The 25,286-nt window shown below is 24.7% G+C and overlaps 8 protein-coding genes across 9 annotated transcripts; 5 read left to right on the top strand and 3 right to left on the bottom strand.

Moving 5' to 3' along the window:
- Nucleotides 1–86: 86 nt before the first annotated feature.
- Nucleotides 87–4,975, top strand: LOC122852844 (BCL2/adenovirus E1B 19 kDa protein-interacting protein 3). Its single transcript, XM_044152922.1, has 6 exons — nt 87–481; nt 2,374–2,542; nt 2,680–2,767; nt 4,270–4,349; nt 4,423–4,578; nt 4,699–4,975. The coding sequence occupies exons 1-6, from the start codon at nt 439–441 to the stop codon at nt 4,748–4,750; spliced, it is 588 nt and encodes a 195-aa protein (XP_044008857.1). The 5' UTR covers nt 87–438; the 3' UTR covers nt 4,751–4,975.
- Nucleotides 4,761–6,649, bottom strand: LOC122852846 (mitochondrial import inner membrane translocase subunit TIM14-like). The gene is made up of 2 exons (XM_044152923.1): nt 6,503–6,649; nt 4,761–6,407 (listed from the first exon to the last, which is right to left on the bottom strand). Exons 1-2 carry the CDS (start codon nt 6,503–6,505, stop codon nt 6,060–6,062), a joined length of 351 nt encoding a protein of 116 aa, XP_044008858.1. The 5' UTR covers nt 6,506–6,649; the 3' UTR covers nt 4,761–6,059.
- Nucleotides 6,650–6,912: 263 nt separating this feature from the next.
- Nucleotides 6,913–9,390, top strand: LOC122852847 (heparanase-like). Its single transcript, XM_044152924.1, has 4 exons — nt 6,913–7,266; nt 7,584–8,132; nt 8,192–8,990; nt 9,069–9,390. The coding sequence occupies exons 1-4, from the start codon at nt 7,185–7,187 to the stop codon at nt 9,229–9,231; spliced, it is 1,593 nt and encodes a 530-aa protein (XP_044008859.1). The 5' UTR covers nt 6,913–7,184; the 3' UTR covers nt 9,232–9,390.
- A 298-nt stretch (nt 9,391–9,688) lies between these two features.
- On the top strand, nt 9,689–12,384 carry LOC122852848 (heparanase-like). Its single transcript, XM_044152925.1, has 5 exons — nt 9,689–10,037; nt 10,200–10,310; nt 10,425–10,898; nt 10,958–11,756; nt 11,835–12,384. Exons 1-5 carry the CDS (start codon nt 10,028–10,030, stop codon nt 11,995–11,997), a joined length of 1,557 nt encoding a protein of 518 aa, XP_044008860.1. The 5' UTR covers nt 9,689–10,027; the 3' UTR covers nt 11,998–12,384.
- On the bottom strand, nt 11,545–14,196 carry LOC122852849 (V-type proton ATPase subunit S1-like). The gene is made up of 3 exons (XM_044152927.1): nt 13,573–14,196; nt 13,148–13,513; nt 11,545–13,088 (listed from the first exon to the last, which is right to left on the bottom strand). Exons 1-3 carry the CDS (start codon nt 13,840–13,842, stop codon nt 12,549–12,551), a joined length of 1,176 nt encoding a protein of 391 aa, XP_044008862.1. The 5' UTR covers nt 13,843–14,196; the 3' UTR covers nt 11,545–12,548.
- A 351-nt stretch (nt 14,197–14,547) lies between these two features.
- On the top strand, nt 14,548–17,245 carry LOC122852850 (Hermansky-Pudlak syndrome 1 protein homolog). Its single transcript, XM_044152928.1, has 4 exons — nt 14,548–14,885; nt 14,957–15,219; nt 15,288–16,617; nt 16,695–17,245. Exons 1-4 carry the CDS (start codon nt 14,769–14,771, stop codon nt 16,956–16,958), a joined length of 1,974 nt encoding a protein of 657 aa, XP_044008863.1. The 5' UTR covers nt 14,548–14,768; the 3' UTR covers nt 16,959–17,245.
- Nucleotides 17,246–19,730: 2,485 nt separating this feature from the next.
- On the bottom strand, nt 19,731–22,102 carry LOC122852852 (BRISC complex subunit FAM175B-like). Of its 2 annotated transcripts, XR_006373873.1 has the most exons (6): nt 21,794–22,102; nt 21,535–21,625; nt 21,032–21,467; nt 20,602–20,941; nt 20,271–20,533; nt 19,731–19,754 (listed from the first exon to the last, which is right to left on the bottom strand). XR_006373873.1 is itself a non-coding variant. In XM_044152930.1 (5 exons), exons 1-5 carry the CDS (start codon nt 21,878–21,880, stop codon nt 20,444–20,446), a joined length of 1,044 nt encoding a protein of 347 aa, XP_044008865.1. In that variant the 5' UTR covers nt 21,881–22,102; the 3' UTR covers nt 20,217–20,443. The 2 variants fall into 2 exon arrangements, 1 of the variants encoding a protein (XP_044008865.1); XM_044152930.1 differs by lacking the exon at nt 19,731–19,754 and having other exon boundaries at nt 20,217–20,533.
- A 120-nt stretch (nt 22,103–22,222) lies between these two features.
- Nucleotides 22,223–25,050, top strand: LOC122852851 (V-type proton ATPase subunit B). The gene is made up of 4 exons (XM_044152929.1): nt 22,223–22,476; nt 23,096–23,562; nt 23,635–24,300; nt 24,392–25,050. The coding sequence occupies exons 1-4, from the start codon at nt 22,392–22,394 to the stop codon at nt 24,656–24,658; spliced, it is 1,485 nt and encodes a 494-aa protein (XP_044008864.1). The 5' UTR covers nt 22,223–22,391; the 3' UTR covers nt 24,659–25,050.
- Nucleotides 25,051–25,286: the final 236 nt, after the last annotated feature.

Here is a 25,286-nt window from a genome sequence, read left to right on the forward strand (position 1 = left end):
ATTACAAGTTGCAAATTGTAAACAAGCCTTATCTTTTGATCTTGATCTTTCTCTCTCTCTTGTCTCTCCTCTCTCTCTTGCAACTTTTCGCGTGGTGGTTTTAACTTGCTTGTGCCTGTGACGTTTCGTCAAAACAAAGCAACATCTTGTTCCGTTGAGATCTCAATCCTCAATAATTTTTAATCCTTTTAACAATCTGCGGCAAGTGCGTCGTTGACATCAACATTAATTCTTTATCATAACAACACACGCATAATCATTAAAATTCAATATATAAAATAATATTAATTAAAAATATAAATAATCAATTTGAGGATAAATAATCTGTTGATTGTTTTGTTTTTCTATTTTTTTTTGAGTGCAAACAAATAAAGATATTTGAGTTTTTTTTTGTTGTATTAATTTTGTTGGGTTGATTAAAGAGTGACAGGCGGAGAAATGTCGCATCCAATTAAATTTAACCTGGATGAGAGTCTCGGTGGTATGTTAAATTAATTATTATTTATTATATTTATTTATTTCTTTTGTTTATGACAGCTGTGCTACTGTCAGTGACCGCCATTTGGCGTGTTGTTGAAAGAGTTATAGTTTTTTGCCGCTTTATACGCCAACGTAAACAAACTTTTCTTGTCTTTTACGCCGTAATTGGCATTCATTTATTTATTCAAAAGAAATATAAAAAATATACGATATTATTAAATTTATATCATAAATTCATTTGAATAAATTCATCTAGCATTCTTTGTTTAACATAAAAAAATTATTTGCTGCTTTATAAACGCTTTATTTATTTTCTTAAATTTTTTTTTTAGTTATTTTTATGATAAAAGTAGTTTTTAGGTCGTCAATATTATTTTTTTTTGTCATTTATTATTTATTACGTATTATGGAATTATATTTATCTTATCAAAATAAGGAAGTCTATCAGGAAGTTGAAAAAAAAAAAATAAAAAACTCTCCACATGATTTAATAAAAAATTTAATGAAATTTTAACAGTTGAATAATGCTGATAAAGAAAAATAATAAACTCAATTTATTTGTACATAAAAAAAATATCAATTTATAGATTTCGATTGATCAATCAATTGGAGTAAAAAAAAAATTAACAATTAAATAATGAAAATAGAAATATTATTTGTTGTCTTTATTATTTTTTTACTAAATTAATTTCAAGCATGATAAATTAAAAAATAATAAATTGAAATAATTGAATGGGGCAAACATGATTTAATTTTGTTTTTTAAGCTAAATGTTTTTATGTCAACAATGTTTTATTGATTGATTGAATTAATATCATAAAAAAATTTTATTTACACAAAGATTTGCAATGAAAAAAAAACATATTGATTTGATAAAACAAATAATGATTCATCAGCTAAAATTAGTCGAGCTCAATGAGGCAAATAAATTTATGCTAATATAGCACTTCTGGATGGGTGTGCCTAAAACCAAGTCCATTGTTTATATTTAGATTTTAAACAATAAAATGTAAATTAAAAAATTACAAGAAAATTTAAATTAAAACTAGCACACAAAGAGAAAAACCATTAAATTTATCTTAAAATAAATTAAAATAAATTTTAAAATTATCTAGCTTTAATATGATTATAAAAATTCAAATAATTATTAATTGTTAATAATAAACAATAATTAATATTTAATAATTTAAAATATAATTTAATTCAAGAATTAATAATCGTAATTGATGATTAAATTATTTAAAAAATATCAACAAGTGTCTTGGTATTTTAATTTGTCAATTTATCAAATCAAACATTATAATGATAAAGAAAAAAAACAATAATAATTAAGTAAATGAAAGGTCATAAGTGATAATTTCCTGCATCTGTTTGCCTACGTGACTCGAGTCAGGATTATGTTGCTTCTTTGAAATTTTATCAAGTGCCCTACGTGATTTTTCACATGACTATCATCAAAGTGAGAGGTTTCATGATTTTTTAGATGTCCTTGAATAACATTGATAATTATTATTATAAAAACTAAACACAACAAATTAATACTCAATTATTTAAAACAACTAAAAAACAATGATAATTATATATTATTTTTATTTTTATTAATTATTTATTTATGTTAGATATTTTTCATTTATATAATTGTTTTTTTTTTTTTAATTGAGGAAAATCATTATTATTTTATACAAGTAGAACAGTAATTATTTGTAGAACAACTTTCTTATTTTTATATGGAGTTATACTCATTACCTCACGGGTTATCGAACCACCACCAGTGATGACTAAATTGTCAGTTTAATCATCAGTTCATTCAACTCGAATGATAAAATATATGTCATCTTTTTTTTTTATGCTAAATTATAATTGATAAATAATGTTAATTTTATTTATTTATAGAATCTTGGGTTGAGTTAAATCCAGCTCCATCAGACAGAGTAACACCTTTGCCATTTAGCTGTGGTGGTGAGGAATATTTACGTTTATTGAGAGAAGCTCAGAGAGATTCAACACAATCATCAGCTAGACATTCACTTGCCTCATCAAGAAGAGACACCCCCAGAGACAGGTTTGTCATAATTAAATTAATTCATCAATCAATAATAATTTTAATATCATCTTTGTTTTATTAAAGTCTTTGTTTTGTCGTTAATAAAATATAACAAAGAATTATTTATTTATATGTACGTTTTATTTTTTTTTTAGTCCAAAGAGTCCACCTAATAGTCCAAATACAGAACTATCAAACGAAGATGATCTCAAAGGTGTTTACATAAATTACAGCTGTGCCAAGGTTTGTAAATTGAGAACAGCTTATTTTTTTTTTAAATAAAAAAATACAAGTAACCAAAAAGAAAAGAAATATTTTAAGCCAAATGAATGTACCTCTTTGTTAAAATGTACATATTTTTTTTTTTTGCTCTCAACCCACGTGTTAATGAATGCGCGTTTTATTTGCTATTTGACGTTACACAAATGGCGTGAGGCCATTAAAAGTTATAATCAAAGTCATTGGTGACCTGTATCAAATCAATTTGACCTCAATTATTATTTTGAAAAATGATTAAAAACAATTTTTCAAACATTTTAATTATCATAAAAAAATTAATTAACGTAAAGTTGATATTTATATAAATTTAATCGGTAAAATTACTTCTCCAGTTTCTGATATTTGAGTATGATAATTTAATGTAGGTCGGTGTGTAATATGACACTTGACAACTCTGTTTTGTTTACAATCACTCAATCAATACACGTGTTCATATGTTTATTAAAATTAATATCAAAATATCAAAGTAGTTTAAACAAAAAAAAAGTAATATCATTTATAAATAACTAAGTATTTTTAAATATTTAAAATTTTCTTTGTACAAAGGGTTGGAAAATTAAAACGAAATACATTGTACAACGTTGAATATAATAAAAAAAAAAATACATATGAAAATGTTTAGTCATGCATCGTAAGATGCAGTGTAAAAAAGAAAAGAAAATTTACTTTATGACGCATAGAATAAATTTAATAAATTAATAAAAATTACGTCGTTAAAATATATCATTTGCTTTACGAAAAAAAAATAAATAAAAATTAAAGATCTAGAATTATCTGTTGGTGTGTGGTCAAGGTCGTTGTTATATATATTTTTTAAATTATTATTCGCAGTTTCCTCAAATAAATAATAATCAATACTAGCTGATAAAAAAAAAAACAAATTGATGACAAATATTGAGAAAAAAATAATTTATTATCATATTTAATTATTTGTTGTTATGATGTTTTTGTTAATTTTTTTATTATCATTTTAATTTTTAATTTATTAATGCTGGATGTTGTTGTTGATAAGAAGCATTGTGGTGTATTGCACTTAATAATAACGTTGCCAAGTTTCATTTCCCACGCGAAACAAGTTTATTTGCTACACGAGTTGATATTACTTGAGTGCGTTTTTAAAGATTCCTAAAATAGACAGGTCAAGTTATAAGTGAAGAGAAAAAGAAGGGTAATAAAATCTGATTCACTATATTTGTCATTTCATTCCTCTCTTTCTCTATTTTTTTTTCTTTTTTGCAACGCAATAAACTGCAATTGTAGGGGGTCACTCGCCTGGGCTTTGTAATTTTATACACAACAAGAATATATAACTCGATTGATAATACTATTATTATTTTTATTAAATTTTTTACTTTGATTTTTTTTCAATTGATTGTAGACGATTATCATTGTGAAGATAAAATTCTTTACCTTGAACTAATTCAATAAAGTTTTCTGATTTAATTAATATATTATTTATTTTTTAGGATGCTGGAGAATTGCTGGAACGTGGAACAGAATGGATGTTTGACGAGTGGTGCTCTCGTCCAGATCAAGCTCCACCAAAGTAATATAAATAATATTATTATTATTAAATATTTAAATGAATAATAATTTTTTTTATATTTATTGATAATCAGAGACTGGAAATTTAAGCATCCACTTGGATTAACTAAAAGAAAAACATACAGCATTCGTACAGCTAAAGTTGGAAAAAATGGACTTTTTTCGAAAGAAGTTTTGTACACATTATTTCTTTCAAACTTGTTGTCATTGATTATTGGCACTGGTTTTGGGTAAATATATATTTCTTATCAAATTATTATCTCATCATTAATTGACCTAAATAATAATTAAATAAATAATAATCTACTGATATTATAAAAAAGGTTTTATAATTTTTTAAATTATTATAGTGTTTGGTTGACAAGACGAGGATTTATGCTGTCACGAGTTGCAATTGAGTAAATTCGAAACATCAAACGACAAGAAAAAGAAACAAACAAAATACAATCATCAAAATATAATATTAATAATAATATAAATAAAAATTCACATGGGACATTATTATCAGCGCAACTTGGATTGAATGAAAGACTGGAAAATAAAATTTAAAATATATATCATAAGAAAACATAAAACGCACTACACAACAGCAGCAGTAAAAATAATAGCACAAAAAAAAAACAAAAACAATACATCACTTGATAAAATGGCCAATCTTTTTTATATTTAAAATTTTTAATTAAATAATAATAGTAATTTTAAATCTTCGCTGAATAATATTAATAATTCTGATGAATATAAAATTTTTCAATCTATACACGATAATAATGTGAGATGATAAACAAAAGTCCTTAATTTATGGAATTAATAGTAAGGTAATGATTAAAGTAGAAATTGTGAAATTGATAAATAATTAACTATAAACAATGTCCATTTTATACTGTTTCTAAAATCTTTTTACTTCGTATAGATTATAGACAAAGTGTTGATAATATTTATGCATGTTTTCTAAATTGAATTAATAATTAGTTATCAAAATAATATGTGAAAAAATAATAATTATAAAAAAAAAAGAGCTGGCGATAATTTATGAAAGAGTTAAATCAAAAGAAAAAAAAAAATATGAAAGTTTTGTGAACAAAAATGATAAGTTAAATTTATATCTTCAGCAAACATTTTTTTTTTTTTTAAAAGCTTGTTTTAAAAAAAAAAAATATATTTGGTTGAAACCAGATTAAACCTTCCAGTGTTTAAAGATAATTATAATTAATAATAATAATTTTATATAATTTAAGAGGCATTTTTAATTTGGAGCTTAAATTTAGTTCATAAAAAAATCCTCTTTTTGATTGTCACCGTTAATTTTATAAAAAAAGAAATATTAAATATTAATTGGTGATTAATCTTTATATTTAATTAATAATAATGTTTATTTAGTTTTTTTTCACTTTGTGTATTTCGAAATATATATTTTTTTTTGTGGTAAAATATATATGTATAACTGGCTTATGAAATTTGAGTTTATATTTTATTTATACATACCTAAAAAATTATTATCAAATTCTTTTTTTTATTCTGCTGCTCATAGGGGCTATGAGTAAAAGCAATATCCAACTTTTTAATATTAAAAAAGAACCAAAAAATAAATATTAATTTTTTTATAAATAAACCAATGACAGTTGTCGTTGTAACTATTAATTTTATTGATATTTTTCCAAGTAAATAATTATAAAATAAATAACACTAATTCAAACCAAACAATATAATTTGTTTATTTTTCTAGAACATCCTTGGCTTCTTTAATTTTAGTTGCAATAAAAGGTGAACCACCACGATCAGGATGATTAGCAAACATTAATTTTTTAAATTGATCATTTATTTTTGATTTATTTGCAGCTGGTGATACTGACAGTATTAAACTAGCTTCTCTTTTAGTCATTGGTTGTTCAAAGCCACCTTTGTAGTATCTATTATTTGCTATTGATGCTGCATCAAGTTGTGACAAACCTTGAAATGCTTTATTAGCTTTTTGTGATAAATTTGGCAATTGACGAGCAATATATCGTCCACCAAAACCAACTGCTGCTATTCCAATACCAGCTAATACTGCTGTACTTGCCTATTTTATTTTAAAAAATATATAAATTACATCCACATTAATTAATAACACCTAATTTTAAATTTGACTATTATTTATCAATAAATAATAATTACCATTTTGTTGTGTTGTCTAAATTAACAATGATGTAATATTGTTTTTAATTGAGTAAAATTAAAATCTACGTCGCACAATAATATCATGTGTTGTCGTTCGTTTCTATCAATTTCTATTTTTTTTTTAGGTTACGTTTGCAAAGATGTATTGGCAAAGAATCATGAATTTTGAAGAAAAATTTACCCCCTTGTATTAGGAATGCAGAATGAGCAAAGAGGTATTTTGTTCCTTTTTATCATATGATGGTAACAATACCTCCTCTTACATGCTCCTAATACTTTTTTATAATTTTTTTTTTTCTAATAAATAAATAATAAATAAATGAATTAATAAATAAAAATTAATTTGTATTTTTTTTTTTTCGAATATTTATTATTTAATAATCTACTGCCTATATTTTCTTTCTAAGTAAAAGTATTTTTTTTTTTTTTGTACTTGAAATTGCTTGAAATTTTACAGGACATATTTAACTTGACACCTGTCATGTTTGTCATGTTTATTTATTTATAAAATACGTATCATATATTCAAGTCCTCGAATTCTTTGTTTTATAATTTATTTCATTTGTTTTTTTAAATATGTCATTGCCAAACAAACAACCAGCCATATCAGCAAATGTCAATAAGAGCTTTATTTAAAAAAATTTTTTAAATAACAGAATACGTTTTAAAAATTGTCAACATGTCATCGTTTGATAACATCCTCTGGAATAAATCTAAATACCAAAGTCTTGAACAACAACAACAACAAAATACCAATTATGGTTAGTAATATTATTAATAAATTACTAAATTAATATGGTCATTGGTGACATTGTTTTTATTATTGTTTATTATTATTTATTATTATTATTAGCCAGCACCATCTATAATAAATTTTAATAATAGATTTTGATTTTTATAATTTTTCAAATGAATCTATAAATAAATATTGAGTATTTTTTTTTTTTATTTAAATCCAATAGTCTTCTTTAAAAAATTTAAAAGCCAATACTTAATTTATGATTAACAAATTGGTATTTTATTTTGTTGTTGTTGTGATAAATTAATATGTCTAGAAAAAATAATTTTAAATTTTTAGTAAATGGAAATTCCCAATCAATCATAACATTGTTATTGATTGGATTGCTGGGAACAGCTGTCATAACAACAATGTGGAGTATTCATTCACCAACCAAAGCAACTATTTTTTTGATTGACACTAAGCTTCCAATGCTGCACAAGACATCAACAAGATTTCTATCATTTGGTCTAGACTCATCACTTTTACGTGATCCTAAAACACTGCCAATAAATAATGAAGCATTTATGAATTTAGCAAAATATCTTAGTCCAGCATATGCAAGAATTGGTGGTACATCTGCAGATTGTATTTTTTTTAAACAAAATTCAGATGATATTTCTAGGACATATGATAAATTTGATCCCAATGATATCACTAATTTTACACTTACTGAAGAATTTTATTTGAATTTATATAAATTTACTGAAAAAAGTAAATTAAAAATGTTATTTGATTTAAATGTGATGATAAGAACAGATCAAAATGAATGGAACAGTTCAAATGCCAAAGATATTATTGAATTTTCAAAAGGTCACAGCATGGATATTGATTGGCAGCTTGGAAATGGTAACAGAAATCCATTTACTCATTTGAAATTGATATTAACTAATTGGCTTTTATTTCAGAACCAAATTCATTCAAGCATGTATTCAATCGATCAATATCAGCAACTCAACTAGCTCATGATTATCAACATCTAAGAAATTTATTAAATGACATTGGTTACTCTTCAAGTATACTTGTTGGCCCAGAGACAAATCACATTGGTGATAGCAATGAAAGAGGTGAAATGTACACTGAAGAATTTTTAAAAAATCAAGATAATTGTATTGATTTTGTCACTTGGCATCAGTATTATTTAAATGGAAGAATAGCAAAAGTTGATGACTTTATAAATCCAAAAGTATTTAATCAATTATCGGCTGAAATTAAACAAATTAATAATGCAACTAAAAATTCTGGTAAAAATATAAAAATGTGGATATCAGAAACAAGTACAGCTTATGGTGGTGGTGCACCAAATTTATCTGATCGTTTTGCTGGTACATTTCTTTGGCTTGATAAACTTGGTTATTCAGCAAGTGTTGGTGTTGATGTTGTTATTCGTCAATCATTATTTGGTGGTAATTATGCAATGATTGGAAATGATTTATTACCAAATCCAGATTGGTGGATAAGTGTATTATACAAACAATTTGTATCTGAAATTGTACTTGATTTAAAAACACCAAATAATTTTGGTACACTAAGATTTTATGCACATTGTACAGCAAAATTAGGACTTGTTAATCGTCTACCAGCATTAACTATTTATGGAATGAATTTAGATAATAAACCAAAAAATATATTTATTCAAGGAAATTGGATTAAGAAAAAAACAAATATATTTTTATACATATTAACTGCTGATGATTTAACATCAAGGTATATTTAAAATTGTTAATTAAGACCTTCTATTAATTCATTAAAACAGCTATCTATATTCATTTAAATTTTTTACAGAGAAATAAAACTAAATGGAGAAAAACTTAAGCTCAATTCAGACGGTAGTCTTCCACCATTTAATCCAGTCATCATAAAACCAACACAAATGATAACTCTTCCTCCAATTTCAATGGCATTTATTGTTATTCATGGTGCTGATATTCCCCCATGCAGATCATAAAACCAAATCATTATTTTCTATTATATAATTCAAAACAATATATATATTTTTTTACAGTGACAGCGTTTTTTTTTTTTTTTTCTTTTTCCATGCCAAAAAAATTAATTATAAGTATTATATTAGAGTCATTGATATTTGGTTTCATTAGATAACTCTGGCACGAAAATAAAACCATATTTTGAAAATTTTATAAAAATATTATTAATTTGTTAAAATAAAATTTAAAATTAAAATAATAATAATTTATTAATTTTGTGTACAAGAAATTTATTGAGGAAACCAAAATTTAATTTCCTGAATGTTTGCATAAAGTCATAAAGTCATATACTATCTTGCATTCTTTAGTTTTAATATGCATATTAAATTATCACCTTGGTACAAAAAAAAAAAAAAAAACATGTCGATGTAGTTTTTATTTTATTGTTCTCGAATATTTTTTTAAAAAATGTGCACCAGTTTGTTCTGAAAATAATAATTTATCCTATAAAAATATTGAGTTATGCGGAAACCACAAGTTTTTAAATATTATTTGTCACCGTGTCGTTAACATAACAATAAACAACTATTTTATAATTCAAATGCAAAATTAAAAATAGTATTAATAACCAGGAACTAATAGCTATTTATTTCCGCAAAATTTTTGGTATAAAAGGCAGTTCTAAAACCAGGATGCAAACAGTTAAATTATTTTGAATATCACTATTTAGGACAGTTTGCTTAGACTCTCTGGTTTTTTTTTTGTTTTTCAAATCAACTTTAAAAATTATTGTCTTGTCGAGCTTTTCATTGGTTTAAAATGAAATTGCGTGAGTATTTTAATAATTCATATTTTTAAATTGATAAGTAAATAAAATATAAAATTTTGATAAAAGTAGAAATTTATTTAACAATACATACTCGTAATTAATTATCGAACTCAAGAATTTATTGCATTTATTTATTTATTTATTTTTCAAATATTGCTACAGTAATGATATTACTTGTCTTGTTTGCGGTATTTTTTGGACTGCAGCTTGGTATCACCAATGCATTAGAGCCAGAAATTGTTGATCTCCCACCTTATCAATCTACTAATGAAGGTTTGATATGTTTTATTTCTTGTATACTATTTTGAAAAATATTACATTTTTAATTTTTAAGATAACAACATTTTTAAATTATTACATTGCTATTAATTTCATTATTGAAAACAGCTGGCAAAACAATAATGCGGAGTGTTCATTCACCAACCAAAACCAATGTTTTTATCATTGACTCCAGACTTCCAATGCTGCACAAGACATCAACAAGATTTCTTTCATTTAGTTTAGACTCATCACATTTACGTGATCCCGAAAAATTGCCAATAAATAATGAAGCATTTGTAAATTTAGCAAAACATCTTAGTCCAGCCTATTTAAGAATTGGTGGAACATCTGCAGATTGTATTTTTTTTAAACAAAATTCAGCTGATATTTTTAAAGCCAAAGACATCACTAATTTTATACTTACTGAAGAACTTTATTTGAGTTTATATAAATTTACTGAAAAAATTGAAGCAAAAATGTTATTTGATTTAAATGTGTTGATAAGAACAGAAAAAAATGAATGGAACAGTTCAAATGCCAAAGATATTATTGAATTTTCGAAAAATCATGGCATGGATATTGATTGGCAGCTTGGAAATGGTAACAAAAATCCATTTACTCATTTAAAATTAATATTAATTAAAGAGCTTTTATTTCAGAACCAAATTCATTCAAGTTTGTATTTAATCAATCTATATCAGCAACTCAACTAGCTCATGATTATCAACATCTAAGAAATTTATTAAATGACATTGGTTACTCTTCAAGTAAACTTGTTGGTCCAGAGACAAATCACATTGGTGAAAGCAATGAACGAGGTGAAATGTACACTGAAGAATTTTTAAAAAATCAAGATAATAGTATTGATTTTGTTACTTGGCATCAGTATTATTTACATGGAAAAACAGCAAAAGTTGATGATTTTATAAATCCAAAAGTATTTAATCAATTATCATCTCAAATTAAACAAATTAATAATGCAACTAAAAATTCTGGTAAAAACGTAAAAATGTGGATATCAGAAACAAGCACAGCTACTGGTGGTGGTGTAGCAAATTTATCGAATCGTTTTGCTGCTACATTTCTTTGGCTTGATAAACTTGGTTATTCAGCAAGTGCTGGTGTTGATGTTGTTATACGTCAAACATTATTGGGTGGTAATTATTCATTGGTTGGAAATGATTTATTACCAAATCCAGATTGGTGGATAAGTGTATTATACAAACGATTTGTATCTGAAATTGTACTTGATTTAAAAACACCAAATAATTTTGGTACACTAAGATTTTATGCACATTGTACAGCAAAATTAGGACTTGTTAATCGTCTACCAGCATTAACTGTTTATGGAATGAATCTAGATCATAAATCAAAAAATATATTTATTCAAGGAAATTGGATTCAGAAAAAAACAAATATATTTTTATATATATTAACTGCTGATGATTTAACATCAAGGTATATTTAAAACTGTTAATTAAGACCTTCTATTAATTCATTAAAACAGCTATTTATATTCATGTAAATTTTCTACAGAGAAATAAAACTAAATGGAGAAAAACTTAAGCTCAATTCAGATGGTAGTCTTCCACCATTTAATCCAGTTATCATAAAACCAACACAAATGATAAATATTCCTCCACTTTCAATAGCATTTATTGTTATTCATGGTGCTGATATTCCTAGTTGCATACCATAAAAATCAATTATTCTTCTATTCTAAATATATAATGTTTTTTTGTTTTTTTTTTTTAAATCAAGAACACTATATATTTTTTTTACAACCAAATGGCAATTTTTTTTTTTTTTTTACCAATGCCAAAAAATTATTAACAATGGAAATATGAATATTTTCACATGTACACATTATTATTTAATATAATTATTATTATTGTTCTTATATTCATCAATTGATGTACATTTATAACTACAATATATTTATCTAATTATAAATCTAGCAATGTGATTATTAAACACCCTGAATTATATTTTTTAATTGATTAGCTTTGATAATTTTAATAAGCCAGATACTAATTTGGATTTCATCAATGAAAATATCAACAAATAAAAGCTATTTTAATAAGGAGAAAAAAAAAAAGAAACTTATAACTTTAAAACAACATTTTGAATTAAAATACTGAAGTAAAGCTAATTGGATTTACTGTTTATTTACATAATTATTTTTTTCTTCAAAACGTTCATACTATGATGATGATGATGATGATGACGACGACAACGCTGATGATGTTTTTATTCAGAAGCAGATATAGTAATAGTTTTTCCTTTTGGATCATCAAATCTATCCATCGTACGAATATCCATAATGATAGAAATTCCCCAAATCATAATCAATGCCATAATAAGTGTTACAAATATTCCTGATAATATTGGTATTGACATAAATCCAACACAATCATAAGCTTCACTAAATTTCGAATTAACAGCATCAAGTTCAATTTGTACATTATTAAAAAATAATGATACTCCATCTTTATTTGTAAAATTAGCTCCTGGACCACAATGATAAGAGAAGTTTGATGGTACATCAATGATAGTGTTTGGTTTTAATACAGTACCACTTGCATTACCATTTTTAAAATATTCAATTTTTTTTAAAGCATAATATCCAGGATATTCAGTGATAAATTCAAATTTAAAATTTGGATTTCCTTCAGTGTTAAATTTCATGCTTACAATCAGCGGTGAAGCACGACTACCGTCACCACTATCTTGTGCATCTACCAAATTATCCATTGTTAAATTGATTTTCGTTGTTTTTAATTTAGGATCCTGAAATTTTTTAATGATTAATTATTTGTTTAAAATATTTATATGAATTGTATTATTACCATAAATACAAGTGGCTGACTTGTGTACAACAATACTCGGCTCTTATATTTTCCCGGAAATATAAATGCATTTGATTGTTTATCATCACCAGCAGCTCTCTTTCTACGTTCAGTTTTACTGTAGATACATGATTCACCAACTAAAGCTCCAATTAAATTTTGATTTGATTCTTTAAGACTTTTGTAAGTACCAACAACTGTTTCAAGATCAGGTACATATGTAAATATCAATTGTCCATCAGATATTGAAGATGGTTTTTCTTCACTTGACTGATTGTATGATGATAATTTTTCAAATGCTGATAATGATGATTCAACTGATGAATAGAATTGTATATTTTCAATTGTATTCAACTCTTTAAAATCCTGTAATATTAAAAAATTTATAAATAATAATTCAATCATTGTAATATTAAAATACTAACCTTGCTGGAAGTTCGTGTAATGTCTTCGTTACATAGTTTTTCCTTGATGAAAACAACAACTGGTGATAATGCTGAGCCAATTTTATTTTCAACAATTTTTTGAAAATCTGATGTTGAAGTACGAACAAGTGGATTACCATCAAATGAATTTGATGATAAAGAGTCACCGCCCCAAATAAGTGCTGGTGTTAAATCAGTAGCATGGCTCATTGAAATCAACATCAGGAATGAATTTATCAATAGGCACAATAACAATGTCATTTTGCCCATTTTTTTTTTTGTGCTGTTCACTTGAACAAATAACTAAATCTAATAAACAGCTATTAATTTGTTAATTGATTTTTAAATGTATTAAAATAATTCGACTAATTTTGAGTTATCAGTGATAACTCCAAGTCACGTCTTCGGGTGTGGAGTTAACTGAAGCCAGCAGTGATAGAAGAGGACCAAATGTCACGCGCACCTTGACGATACCAAGATCTTGTCATATGACAAATCACGTGATAATTTTGATAAAAAAATTTTTCCCTATTAATTTTTAAAATATCAAATTTTTATCAAGTTGTTTATTATTCTATATTAATTATTATCATTTAGAATTTGTATAATTATAGCGTATCTTTAATTTTATTATAAAACAATATTAAAACAATATTAAAATATACTTTGGCAGTGTACAAGAGCCTTAATTCGAAATTACAAATCGAAATTCAATAAAAATTAATATTTAAATTGCATTAATAATTCTCATTTAAATAATATAAATTAATAGCAATTACTTTTTGATTTATTAATGTAAAAAAAGTAAATAATTTACTAAAAAAATAAACTATGTTTTCAATATGTGGGTGGGAATGGGTGGGAAGATGTAAAAAAGTCGCATGCGCATGATTTTATTGAAGAATTGAATTGTCAGAATGTAATCATTAAATTTTATAATGATTAAAAAAATTTATTGATAAGTCGTTTAATGAACTCATTTTAAAATTTAAATAGATAAGATATTTTTTACAAATACTATTTGTTTATAATTTAACTCTGATGAGAAAAATAAAATATAAAAAATAAGATAACAATTGTCAATAGAGCATGTCAACAAATGCCAAATTAAAATATAGTTTATCATCATTATAAGCAGTAACAACAACAACAACAACATATCAATAAACTTGTATTTACAATTAATAAAAGCAACAATGAGGGGTGTTTTAATATTTGATCATCTAAATGATATTTTATTTACAAAATGTAATGCAAAATTTGCAAAACATGTTGAAAAATTGGCTAAAAATCAAGGACTCATTTCAGAAAAAGTAAATATAAATCTAATTACTGAAAATCAATTATTTTAATTAAATTAATTTTGAATTTTTATATTATCTAGGATAATAATGACAGCTATGAATTAAGTGCAAATGTTATAATGCAATTATTCTCACCAATAGTGACCTCACAACAAATGATGGCATCACAATTTGGTAATTCTTATACATCAATAAATTGTGAAGATGGTACAAATATTGTATTTGATTATTCAATGGGTTATACATTTCTTTATATATCAAATGATGATATAATATTTATGAAAAGATCACTTGGTATTTGTGTTACAATTGCTGGACATGTTTGTGGTCCAGATATTTCACTGTAAGTTAAATTAATTATAAATCAAATAAATTATATAATTCAATTATTAATCTTTCTTATTTATTTAGCTTAAAAACAAGTCAAGAAAAATCATCACTTGTATCATCATTAATGGATTCTTGGCGTATACTTTATAAATGTGAACAAAGTATTTTAACTGAAACAGTTGAACAATTATGTGTTAATGCTGATTTAGGTTCATCAACATTAAAAATTCTTCAAGATGCTGCTGATAAATTAAAAGCATCTGAATATCCAAATGTTCATCTACTTGTCCTAGTTGAAAATAAATTTTTATCATTATATTCAAGTAAAAATTCACAAGATTTAAATGCATCTGATATTTTATTGACAGTATTATTATGTCATGTTGCTAAAGTTAGTAATAAATCATTAAAAATTAATGATGATCCAGATGTTATACTTGTACAGCGACAAAATAATACAGACAATGAAGAAATAACATCAATTGGTGGAAAATTATCAAATCCAACAACAACTGATATTAGTAATCTTTTTAATGATTCTGATGATTCTACAAACAATGATTGTCTCAGTGAAAATAAACTATACAGTCAATTATTATTATTGGGTTGTGAACAATCACGTACAGCAAATGCCATTCATATATTTAATTTATTTGAAGGAATAAATTTAATAACAATAACAGAAGTTACAAATTTAATGACATCATCTGGTATTTATGATAGTTTTTATTATTTAAATATTATAAATAGTTTACAATTACAAAATGACATTGATGAATTAAGACCAGCATTTGATAATCTTGATTTATCAATTAAAAAAACAATTGATGGTATTAAAAAAAATCGTGGTAATGTTGGTAATGATGTTGATATGTGCCAAAGACGTATGCAAGTTAAATGGGAATTTTTTCGTAAAAAATATGTTGATTTATTAAAATCATGGGATCAAGAATCTGTATTACAAATTGAATCAAATATGAATGGTTTTATTATAACAATGAAAGAATTATTTAAATTAACATGTTTTAATAAAAATTTTTTAAAACATGGTATTGATATTGTACTTACAGTTAGTCAATTAGTTAAAAAAAAATTTAATGCATTTAATGATTTTTTAAAAGTTAAAGCTATTAAAAATTTCACACTTGATTCAAGAACATCATTGACAATAAATAAATATCTTGAAGAATTTCCAGGACTTGTACATTTTATTTATATTAATAGAACGACAAATCGTTTGATAGCACCAACTCTTGATTTTACAAATCCAGAAACTTTAGCACTTACAACTAAAAAAATTTGGACAATGGTTGAACAGAGTAGAAATCATCTTCAAGAAGGACATTTTTCAATAATGTGGAAAGATTGTACATTTAATTATGCATATTTTCTTTGGTTTGAAGATAACAGTGTAAGTTTTTAAATATATTTTTTTTTGGTTTGTTAATTAAACATTAATTGGTAATTTTAATTGGATTTTTCTTCCAGGGATCTTCGTTGAAATGTAAAACTTATATTAATCATATGATTAAGAGCTTTCCATTACCAGGTATAATGTGTGGTAATTATTATAAAAAATTAGCACAAACATGTTTTCCAAAAATATCAAAAAATAAAATTCGAATATATGAATTGTATTGTGTACATTTGGGTCTTGCAACATCTTCATGTGTTCTTGAACACTCGAGAAGATTAGCTGCAACAATTTGGGAAATAACTGGTTTATCTAAAATTCCAACAGAAATAATGTAATACTTATTTTTTAATATTTTTATTATTTATTTATTCGTAAATATTATATGTTTTTTAATTTAAATTTAAATTATTTTATATATTTTTTATTTTCTTCTATTTTTTTGTTAGGTAGAATCAAGTTAGATATTTATTTTACTTTAAAAACTATTCCATTTTTTTAAATACACATTTATTCAAACCAAAGACAATTTATTTATAAATTATTTTATTTCTTTGACTTTATTAATTGTTCATGTAATCAAATTTTTATAACGTAATAATAAATATATAAATTAAATTTAAAACGATGCTTTTTTCTTGTTCATTATTTCTCGTTAAAATTTGTACCCTTTGTTGTTGTTTTTCTTTATAAATTAATATTTTTTTGCAATCAATAATTGAAGATATAAATTTCACTGAATTGTCTTGATTATGAATTTATGTATTTCCCCAGAAAATAAAATAAATTTCCTGAAACATAGATAATTATTGTTTGCAACAGAAAAATTTTAAAAAAGTATTTTGCATGATAAAAAAATCCAACAGATCAAACTAATGATAAGAATTCATTAAAAATAAAAATAATTATAGACCCAAGATAATTTTTAAATGATACACATAATTTTCTATACTAAAAATAATAAAAAATATTCCATGTGTGACATACAATAATAAAAATCATCCTTGAAATAAATTTAGTTGAAAATAAAGTTTTTTTTTTAATCTTAAATCATATTTTCACGAAATAAATATAAAAGGTAATATTTTTTTATGTTCCATGACTCAATTATCATTTACGACGTAGTCATATGGAAAAAGTTTGTCTCGGATAATATCTTAGAAACAAATAATGCATCGAAATATTGATTTTGATAAATATGCATGAAAAAATTATTTATGCGTAACATATATTTAAAATGATACAAAATTTTCTATATACTTAAAATAATAACAAAAAGCTCTATGAATTAGTGACCTACAATAATAAAAAGCATAGGAAAAAATAAACTTTGTAGAAAATAAATTTCAGTCGACATTGAAGTCTGAAAGTTGAAACATACTCTTCAACAATGTCAAGAATTTTATTTTTATTAATATTTTTTGTGTCTCCAAATTTTGGTGAATTAATTTTTTCAAGTCCAGGGTTTGATACACAATCATCAAAATTCAAAGCAACAACTGAAATAATAAATAAATGTTATCCTGATGATAATCGTGGTAAACTTATTGTTGGAGATTTCGATGATTATCACAATGAATTATTTACAAATTTGCAACCAGTAATTATTATTCGAAACGGTCCAGTTGAAAATGTTGATAAAAAAAATAAAATACAAATATTTATTGTATCAGAAAAATTTAATCTCACGAAAAATATTGAATTTGTTAAAAATTCTACATGGTGGAATCATGAAGGTATTTTTATGATAATCAGTGATGGAAATAATTGCAAAAAAGCTAGTGATGTCTTGAAAATAATTTGGAAAATGGATATACTTGCTGGTTTTTACATCTGTAATAATGCAAAAGGTGATGTTGGAATTTTTACATTTAATCCATTTTCAATACTTGCACCAAAACCATGGAAAAAAGTTAAAAATGTCAATCAATCATCAGGTGATGTTGGATCTGTTTATCGACAAAAATATTCATCAAGTAAGTTTATTAATTAATTAAAAGAAAAAAAAAATAACTTTATTATTTTATTTCAGAATCAATCAACTGCAAAAAATTAAATTTTGATAAAACTTTGTATATGGACAATTACAATGGAATCAAAAGTGTTAGTAACGGTTTATTCTATAGCAATAATGAAAAAATATTTAAATTATTGCTTTTTCAAACTTTAAAAGCAAACTACAAACTACAAAAAATGAACGACACATATTTACGTGAGCAAATTAATGGAGATTTAAAATCAGTTATTGGAATGATGTTACAAAATAAACAAGTTGGTTTATTATTAAATCCAACAGTATTGTCCTATAAAAAAAAAATTATACAATCAAATATATTTGTAGAAGGAAAAATCATAATGGTAAGCAATAAAAATGGTCCTAAATCAATGTTACTCCAAATTTTTGAATTATTTGGATGGAAATTGACAATAACAACTATTTTAATATCAACAATCACTGTATTTGCATTGAAATTATTGTTGAATAAAACGGTTGGAGAAGGAACATTGGAAATGCTTCGTTTGTGGGTCAATGGTGGTATCATGAGTAATCTTACTGGCAATCCATTGAGAATATTTCTCTTTGGTGTATTTGTTTACGTTCAAATAATACAAGCTGTCGTTAGTGGATCAATTCTTGGTTTTCAAATAAATCCACGTCATTATGATAATATTGATACACTTGATGATATTGCGAAGCATAAAGATTATACAATTTATGGATGGCCCAATCTTTTAAATTTTTTCAATAATAGCTTCGGAAATAAAATTGAATTTATTGATCATCCAAATAATTGTGAAAAATATTTACTCAATAATTCAAAAAGCATTTGCCTTGCTTTTAGCAAATTAACAATTGATGAATCTAAATTTCATGTAGCATCTCAAACCATTGCATACGTATTTCCAGTTTTTCCAATTCGTGAAGATTGGCCTTTGACTAAACAATTTAATATTATTGTCCAACGCATGTTTGAATCTGGTTTAATTGAAAGGACTAAAGATTCTAAAAATATTCAACGAGATGATGCTCAACCAGCTCCAAGACAATTAAAACTACGAGATTTTAAATCACCATTTGAATTATTGTTTTTCGGTCTTTTCATTAGTACAATTTGTTTTATTTTTGAAAACGGCTGGAAAAAAATGAAAAAAAAACGTAGAATATATAAAAGAAATTATCATTTTGAATGACAATTTGAATATATAAAAATCAGTTGTCGAAATTAAATTGTGTTATTTAAAAATGATGTATTTACGTTTCACCTCAGCACATTGATTGATTGATATGAAATATTTTAAACCACCGACATTGTAATTGCACAAATTGTATTTTAAATATTCAAAATATTAATCTGTGTTTAATAAAAATAATATAACTTAATTACTGCATTACATTAAATATTGTTTAAATTATCTTTATTTATTTTTTAATCTTTTCAAAAATCAATTTAGATACACTAATCAACTAATGAAAATTTAAATCATCTCTTGAATCAAACAATTAGAAAAAATATTCAATTAAAAAAAAAAGAAAGTAAGTAATTAATATTTATATTAAATATTCCAAGTGAAAATAAAAAAAATAAATCAAATAATCAAAGTAGCCTATTATTATTATTATTAAAATGTAATAATTATTTACAACACACATGATGTGTAGACTTGAATTGTCTAGGAAACCAGCCTTGATGAAAATATTAAATAATATTTTCTTTTTTCATAAAGAAAAATACTCATTATCTATTATTTTATTTTTTATCAACAACATAAAAAATTAATATATCATATTTGGAATTATTTTTGAGGTAGTTTTTATAAATCATCAACATTCCATGTCTTCTTTTTTTATTATGGCTTTACTGTATGAGCGTCTCTGTGGAGTACTGGATGCTTTGACTGGTATATCAATTTCCTAAAAGTCAAAACAACATAAAAATTTAATTTACATGTTTTTTTTCTTTTTTTTAAATAAAAACTTACTGATATAACTGGTGAATTTTTAACAGCCACATCAGTTTCTCTAGTTGTAATTTTAGGACTTGCTATATCTGGTCTAATACTTTTTCTTGTTTCTTTTAAAAATTCTTGCTTTGGTGATTGAACAACAGAATCATCAAACAAAAATGGATTTGTTTTTGTTTGAATATTTTCCATTTTTGTTTTAAATATATTTTCTTTTAATGCAAATACTTTTTTTTCTAATTCAGCAACTTCAATATCACTTTCACATACTTTTTTAACCAATGATTCAAGATGTTGTTCTGAAGCTTTTTGAATTTTAACAGCTGACACAACACCTGGTGTATGATCCAAATCAATACTGTTAAGAAAAAAAAAAACAAATAAATTAAAAATTACATTAAAGTTTAAAACAAAAAGCAAAATAGCATAACGTCAAGATTAAATTTACTTTAATGATTTAACAAACTGCGTGAAAACATCAAGACCAGGTTGAAATTGATTTGTTGGTGCTATTTTATAATCAGAACCATCACGTTTTGTTGCATCATCACCCAAATTATTAATACGTAATGGAACTGGATGATAATCACCAAATGTATAATTAAAAAAAACATGACGAAATTTATGTGTTCCTTGAGTTTTTGTTAATCCAACAGTCATCATGCATGTTATAAAATTATCATTTTTAGAAAATATATTTGCAAATTGTTTATGCATTAATTTATCTCTTATTGTTGGTGTTAATGATGAATTTTTACGAAATATATACCATCCAATAATTTTTGTTTTATCCTTAACAATTTGTTTAAGTTTATCATGATTTATTTTACAACATGAATCAAACATCAAGTCACTTATTGAACATCTTAAAACATTTTGAATATCTATCAACAATAAAATATAATAATGTCAATTTAAAAAACCACAAAATTAGCTAAATAAAAATATTACCAATATGAGTTTTAACTGATTCAACTTGATGTTCACCATCAGTCAAACTTTTTGTGACATATGTATAAATTTCACCAAGCAAAAATCCCATCTACAACAAAAATATTTAAAAACAATATTAATTTTCAAACAATGCCAATTGTTTTGGATCAAAATTTTTATAGGTTATGACACTTTATCATCATCTAATTAAATTACATATAAATACTCAAATTAACTAATTAATTATTATAAAATTTAAATTAAATAAAATATAAACCTGATCTCCTTCACTTCGAACATTTTCATAAAGTAATAATGAAAGTGTTACACCAGAAATTGTGACAATTGATGTATTATCCGCCATGTTTACTCTAATCAGTGGCACGCGTTTGTTTTTTTTTTGTTGTTGTTTTTTTTGTTTTTCAACAACGCCAAGTTGTCAACATCTAAACTCTAAAATTCCTAGAGTTTTTAATCAGTCAATTAATGAACTAATAAATTACAAATAGAAACGTAATTAATTACGTAGCATCCAAGAAATATTATTAATAATTTTGTACTATTATTTATCTAATTAATTGCAGATTTAGATATTTTTTTTGCAAATTTAATTGTTGGACACAGTTGGACACAAGGCTTAATGCCTGTTACCACACCTAACTTCAAGCCACGTGACGTTTGCTGTCTTTAAAAGTTTCCCCTACTCTCCCTTTCTCTCTCCTAATTATTATAACAATATTTTTTTCTCTCCCCTTTGGAGTTTTTCAACTTTCCAGTGTTCACTCATCGGCAGGTCTCGTGTCTTCTGTCTTGTTTGAGTAAAAACTATTTGATATAAATTAGTTTTTTACTTGTGATTTATCAACAAATAAACAATGAATCAAACTCTTGGAGCTAAACAAACATTCAGAGAGAATGTTTTGGCTGTTTCCCGGGATTTTATATCTCAACCAAGACTAAGTAAGTCTATTATAATAATACATTTTTCCTTTTTTTTCATTAAAAAATTTTTGTCAATTGGGCGTTGCGCATCTGATCGATTCTTGTGTGTTGGGTCAGCTGATTTGTCACATTTTTTTTTTTTTATTCCTCAATTAATTTCACATATTTTTTATATTATTTGTCATTAATTCATATTTATCATTTAGAAAATTGTACTTTTATAATACCAAAATTATAATCAAGTACTATTTTTGGAGTCAAAGACAAATAATTTATAACATTGTTTTATTTGCAAAGCAATAAGAGACAGTCATGTGACTGACTCAAAGCTATGATGGTGGCACAACTTCGACGTTACCTTTATAATTCTTTTAAAATGACTCCCAAAACAAAAAAAAAAACAAAAACCTTTATGACTTGTAATTGTTGAAATAAACAATACAATTAATAATGTTATAAAATTTATAAAAAAAATTGAATTTTATTTATGATATTCATTTGAAAATTATGTAAGATTTTAAATGATTTTTTTGGGCGTAACCCCAGTTATTATTGCTCATCAATTGCTCAATAATTTAGTAAATTAAAATTTAATATTTATGTATAAAAAAATATTAATAAAAACAATGAATTACAGCATACAAGACAGTCTCTGGTGTAAATGGACCACTTGTTATTCTTGATGGAGTTAAATTTCCAAAGTATGCTGAAATTGTACAATTAAGATTAGCTGATGGATCAATACGTTCAGGTGAAGTACTTGAGGTATCTGGTTCCAAGGCTGTTGTTCAAGTATTTGAAGGTACATCTGGTATTGATGCTAAAAATACTGTTTGTGAATTTACTGGTGATATATTGAGAACACCAGTATCTGAAGATATGTTGGGACGTGTATTTAATGGTTCTGGTAAACCAATTGACAAAGGACCACCAATACTTGCTGAAGATTATTTGGATATTCAAGGACAACCAATTAATCCATATTCAAGAATTTATCCTGAAGAAATGGTACAAACTGGTATATCAGCAATTGACGTTATGAATTCAATTGCTAGAGGACAAAAAATTCCAATTTTTTCAGCTGCTGGTCTTCCACATAATGAGGTACTTGTATAAAATTTTTAATATCAATTAATATCAATTAATTAATATTAATATTATTATTATAATCAATAGATTGCTGCACAAATTTGTCGTCAAGCTGGACTTGTTAAAGTTCCTGGTAAATCAGTACTCGATTCACATGAAGATAATTTTGCAATTGTATTTGCTGCAATGGGTGTTAATATGGAAACAGCACGTTTCTTTAAACAAGATTTTGAAGAAAATGGTTCAATGGAAAATGTTTGTCTTTTCTTGAATCTTGCTAATGATCCAACAATTGAAAGAATTATAACACCACGTCTTGCATTAACTGCTGCTGAATTTTTAGCATATCAATGTGAAAAACATGTGTTAGTTATATTGACTGATATGTCATCATATGCTGAAGCACTTCGTGAAGTATCTGCTGCTCGTGAAGAAGTACCAGGTCGTCGTGGTTTTCCAGGTTATATGTACACTAATTTGGCAACAATTTATGAACGTGCTGGACGTGTTGAAGGAAGAAATGGTTCAATAACACAAATACCAATTTTAACAATGCCTAATGATGATATAACTCATCCAATTCCTGATCTTACTGGTTATATTACTGAGGGACAAATTTATGTTGATCGTCAATTGCATAACAGACAAATTTATCCACCTGTTAATGTACTTCCATCATTGTCACGTTTAATGAAATCAGCTATTGGTGAAGGAATGACAAGAAAAGATCATTCAGATGTATCAAATCAATTGGTTAGTATTTTTTATTAATTTATTAACAATATTATTTATATTATTAGCAATATTTATAAATGTTTATTGTGGGTTTTATTTTTATTTTTAGTATGCTTGTTATGCCATTGGTAAAGATGTACAAGCCATGAAAGCTGTTGTTGGTGAAGAAGCACTTACACCAGATGATCTTCTGTATCTTGAATTTCTTTCTAAATTTGAGAAAAACTTTATATCTCAAGGAAATTACGAAAATCGTACAGTTTTTGAATCATTGGATATTGGATGGCAATTATTACGTATTTTCCCAAAAGAAATGTTGAAACGTATTCCAGCTAGTACTCTTGCTGAATTTTATCCAAGAGATTCACGTCATTAAATATATAAATTATAATTTCACGTTGATTAATTTCATTATTAATGATTTAAAAAACAAATAATTCAAATAAGAAAAAAAAAAAAATCTATCAAATTGAGTTGTGTAAATTGAAAAAAGAAAAAAAAAAAACAAAATTAATAGAATATTTAAGTCTACTGTCGTTTTGATTCTTGTTCAAGGGTCACAAAAAATGTCTTTTTTTTTTTTAAATAAATTTTGTTTTTCCATATCACACATAAACTTCGGTGCAATGCATATAATTGTTGAAGCATGAAATAATAGCTGTTTTAATGAAATGTAAGCGAAAAAAAAATGAATATTCACTATTTTATTGATAAATTATTGAACAATCAATTCATTTATAACAATTGTATTATTTTTTCCGTGTAATTGATGATAATGATTGATAAATTGTTGCTAAATTATATATGCAAAATTAATAATAATCATTATGTATATTAAATAATAATTCATCAATTTTTTTTTTCTTTTCAAATATGTAAATTGTAAAAAATGTATTGTTCAGTATTAAGGGTTAAATTCAAAAAAGTATCCAATCCTCGTTATTCAAAAAAAAATGATAAAATACATTCCAAAGTTAATGAAATAATTTTGGTTTTAATTTGAA

Source organism: Aphidius gifuensis, linkage group LG3 (assembly GCF_014905175.1).
Source record: "Aphidius gifuensis isolate YNYX2018 linkage group LG3, ASM1490517v1, whole genome shotgun sequence".
In the NCBI taxonomy this organism is placed as follows: Eukaryota; Metazoa; Arthropoda; class Insecta; order Hymenoptera; family Braconidae; genus Aphidius; species Aphidius gifuensis.

Excerpts from the sequence above, each read along its gene's own strand:
- LOC122852850 (XM_044152928.1), top strand. The coding sequence starts at position 14,769 with ATGAGGGGTGTTTTAATATTTGATCATCTAAATGATATTTTATTTACA. Across the intron at positions 14,886-14,956 it reads AAGGACTCATTTCAGAAAAA|GATAATAATGACAGCTATGA; the intron begins GTAAATATAAAT and ends TATATTATCTAG. Across the intron at positions 15,220-15,287 it reads TGTGGTCCAGATATTTCACT|CTTAAAAACAAGTCAAGAAA; the intron begins GTAAGTTAAATT and ends TTATTTATTTAG.
- LOC122852844 (XM_044152922.1), top strand. The coding sequence starts at position 439 with ATGTCGCATCCAATTAAATTTAACCTGGATGAGAGTCTCGGTG. Across the intron at positions 2,768-4,269 it reads TAAATTACAGCTGTGCCAAG|GATGCTGGAGAATTGCTGGA; the intron begins GTTTGTAAATTG and ends TTTATTTTTTAG. Across the intron at positions 4,350-4,422 it reads CCAGATCAAGCTCCACCAAA|AGACTGGAAATTTAAGCATC; the intron begins GTAATATAAATA and ends ATTGATAATCAG.
- LOC122852847 (XM_044152924.1), top strand. The coding sequence starts at position 7,185 with ATGTCATCGTTTGATAACATCCTCTGGAATAAATCTAAATACCAAAGT. Across the intron at positions 8,133-8,191 it reads TGATTGGCAGCTTGGAAATG|AACCAAATTCATTCAAGCAT; the intron begins GTAACAGAAATC and ends CTTTTATTTCAG. Across the intron at positions 8,991-9,068 it reads GCTGATGATTTAACATCAAG|AGAAATAAAACTAAATGGAG; the intron begins GTATATTTAAAA and ends AATTTTTTACAG.
- LOC122852848 (XM_044152925.1), top strand. Across the intron at positions 10,311-10,424 it reads TTATCAATCTACTAATGAAG|CTGGCAAAACAATAATGCGG; the intron begins GTTTGATATGTT and ends TATTGAAAACAG. Across the intron at positions 10,899-10,957 it reads TGATTGGCAGCTTGGAAATG|AACCAAATTCATTCAAGTTT; the intron begins GTAACAAAAATC and ends CTTTTATTTCAG.
- LOC122852849 (XM_044152927.1), bottom strand. The coding sequence starts at position 13,842 with ATGGGCAAAATGACATTGTTATTGTGCCTATTGATAAATTCATTCCTG. Across the intron at positions 13,514-13,572 it reads TTACACGAACTTCCAGCAAG|GATTTTAAAGAGTTGAATAC; the intron begins GTTAGTATTTTA and ends TTAATATTACAG. Across the intron at positions 13,089-13,147 it reads GTCAGCCACTTGTATTTATG|GATCCTAAATTAAAAACAAC; the intron begins GTAATAATACAA and ends AAAAAATTTCAG.
- LOC122852851 (XM_044152929.1), top strand. The coding sequence starts at position 22,392 with ATGAATCAAACTCTTGGAGCTAAACAAACATTCAGAGAGAATGTTTTG. Across the intron at positions 23,563-23,634 it reads CTGGTCTTCCACATAATGAG|ATTGCTGCACAAATTTGTCG; the intron begins GTACTTGTATAA and ends TATAATCAATAG. Across the intron at positions 24,301-24,391 it reads CAGATGTATCAAATCAATTG|TATGCTTGTTATGCCATTGG; the intron begins GTTAGTATTTTT and ends TTTTATTTTTAG.
- LOC122852852 (XM_044152930.1), bottom strand. The coding sequence starts at position 21,880 with ATGGCGGATAATACATCAATTGTCACAATTTCTGGTGTAACACTTTCA. Across the intron at positions 21,468-21,534 it reads ATCAGTTAAAACTCATATTG|ATATTCAAAATGTTTTAAGA; the intron begins GTAATATTTTTA and ends TATTGTTGATAG. Across the intron at positions 20,534-20,601 it reads AAAATTCACCAGTTATATCA|GAAATTGATATACCAGTCAA; the intron begins GTAAGTTTTTAT and ends TTTGACTTTTAG.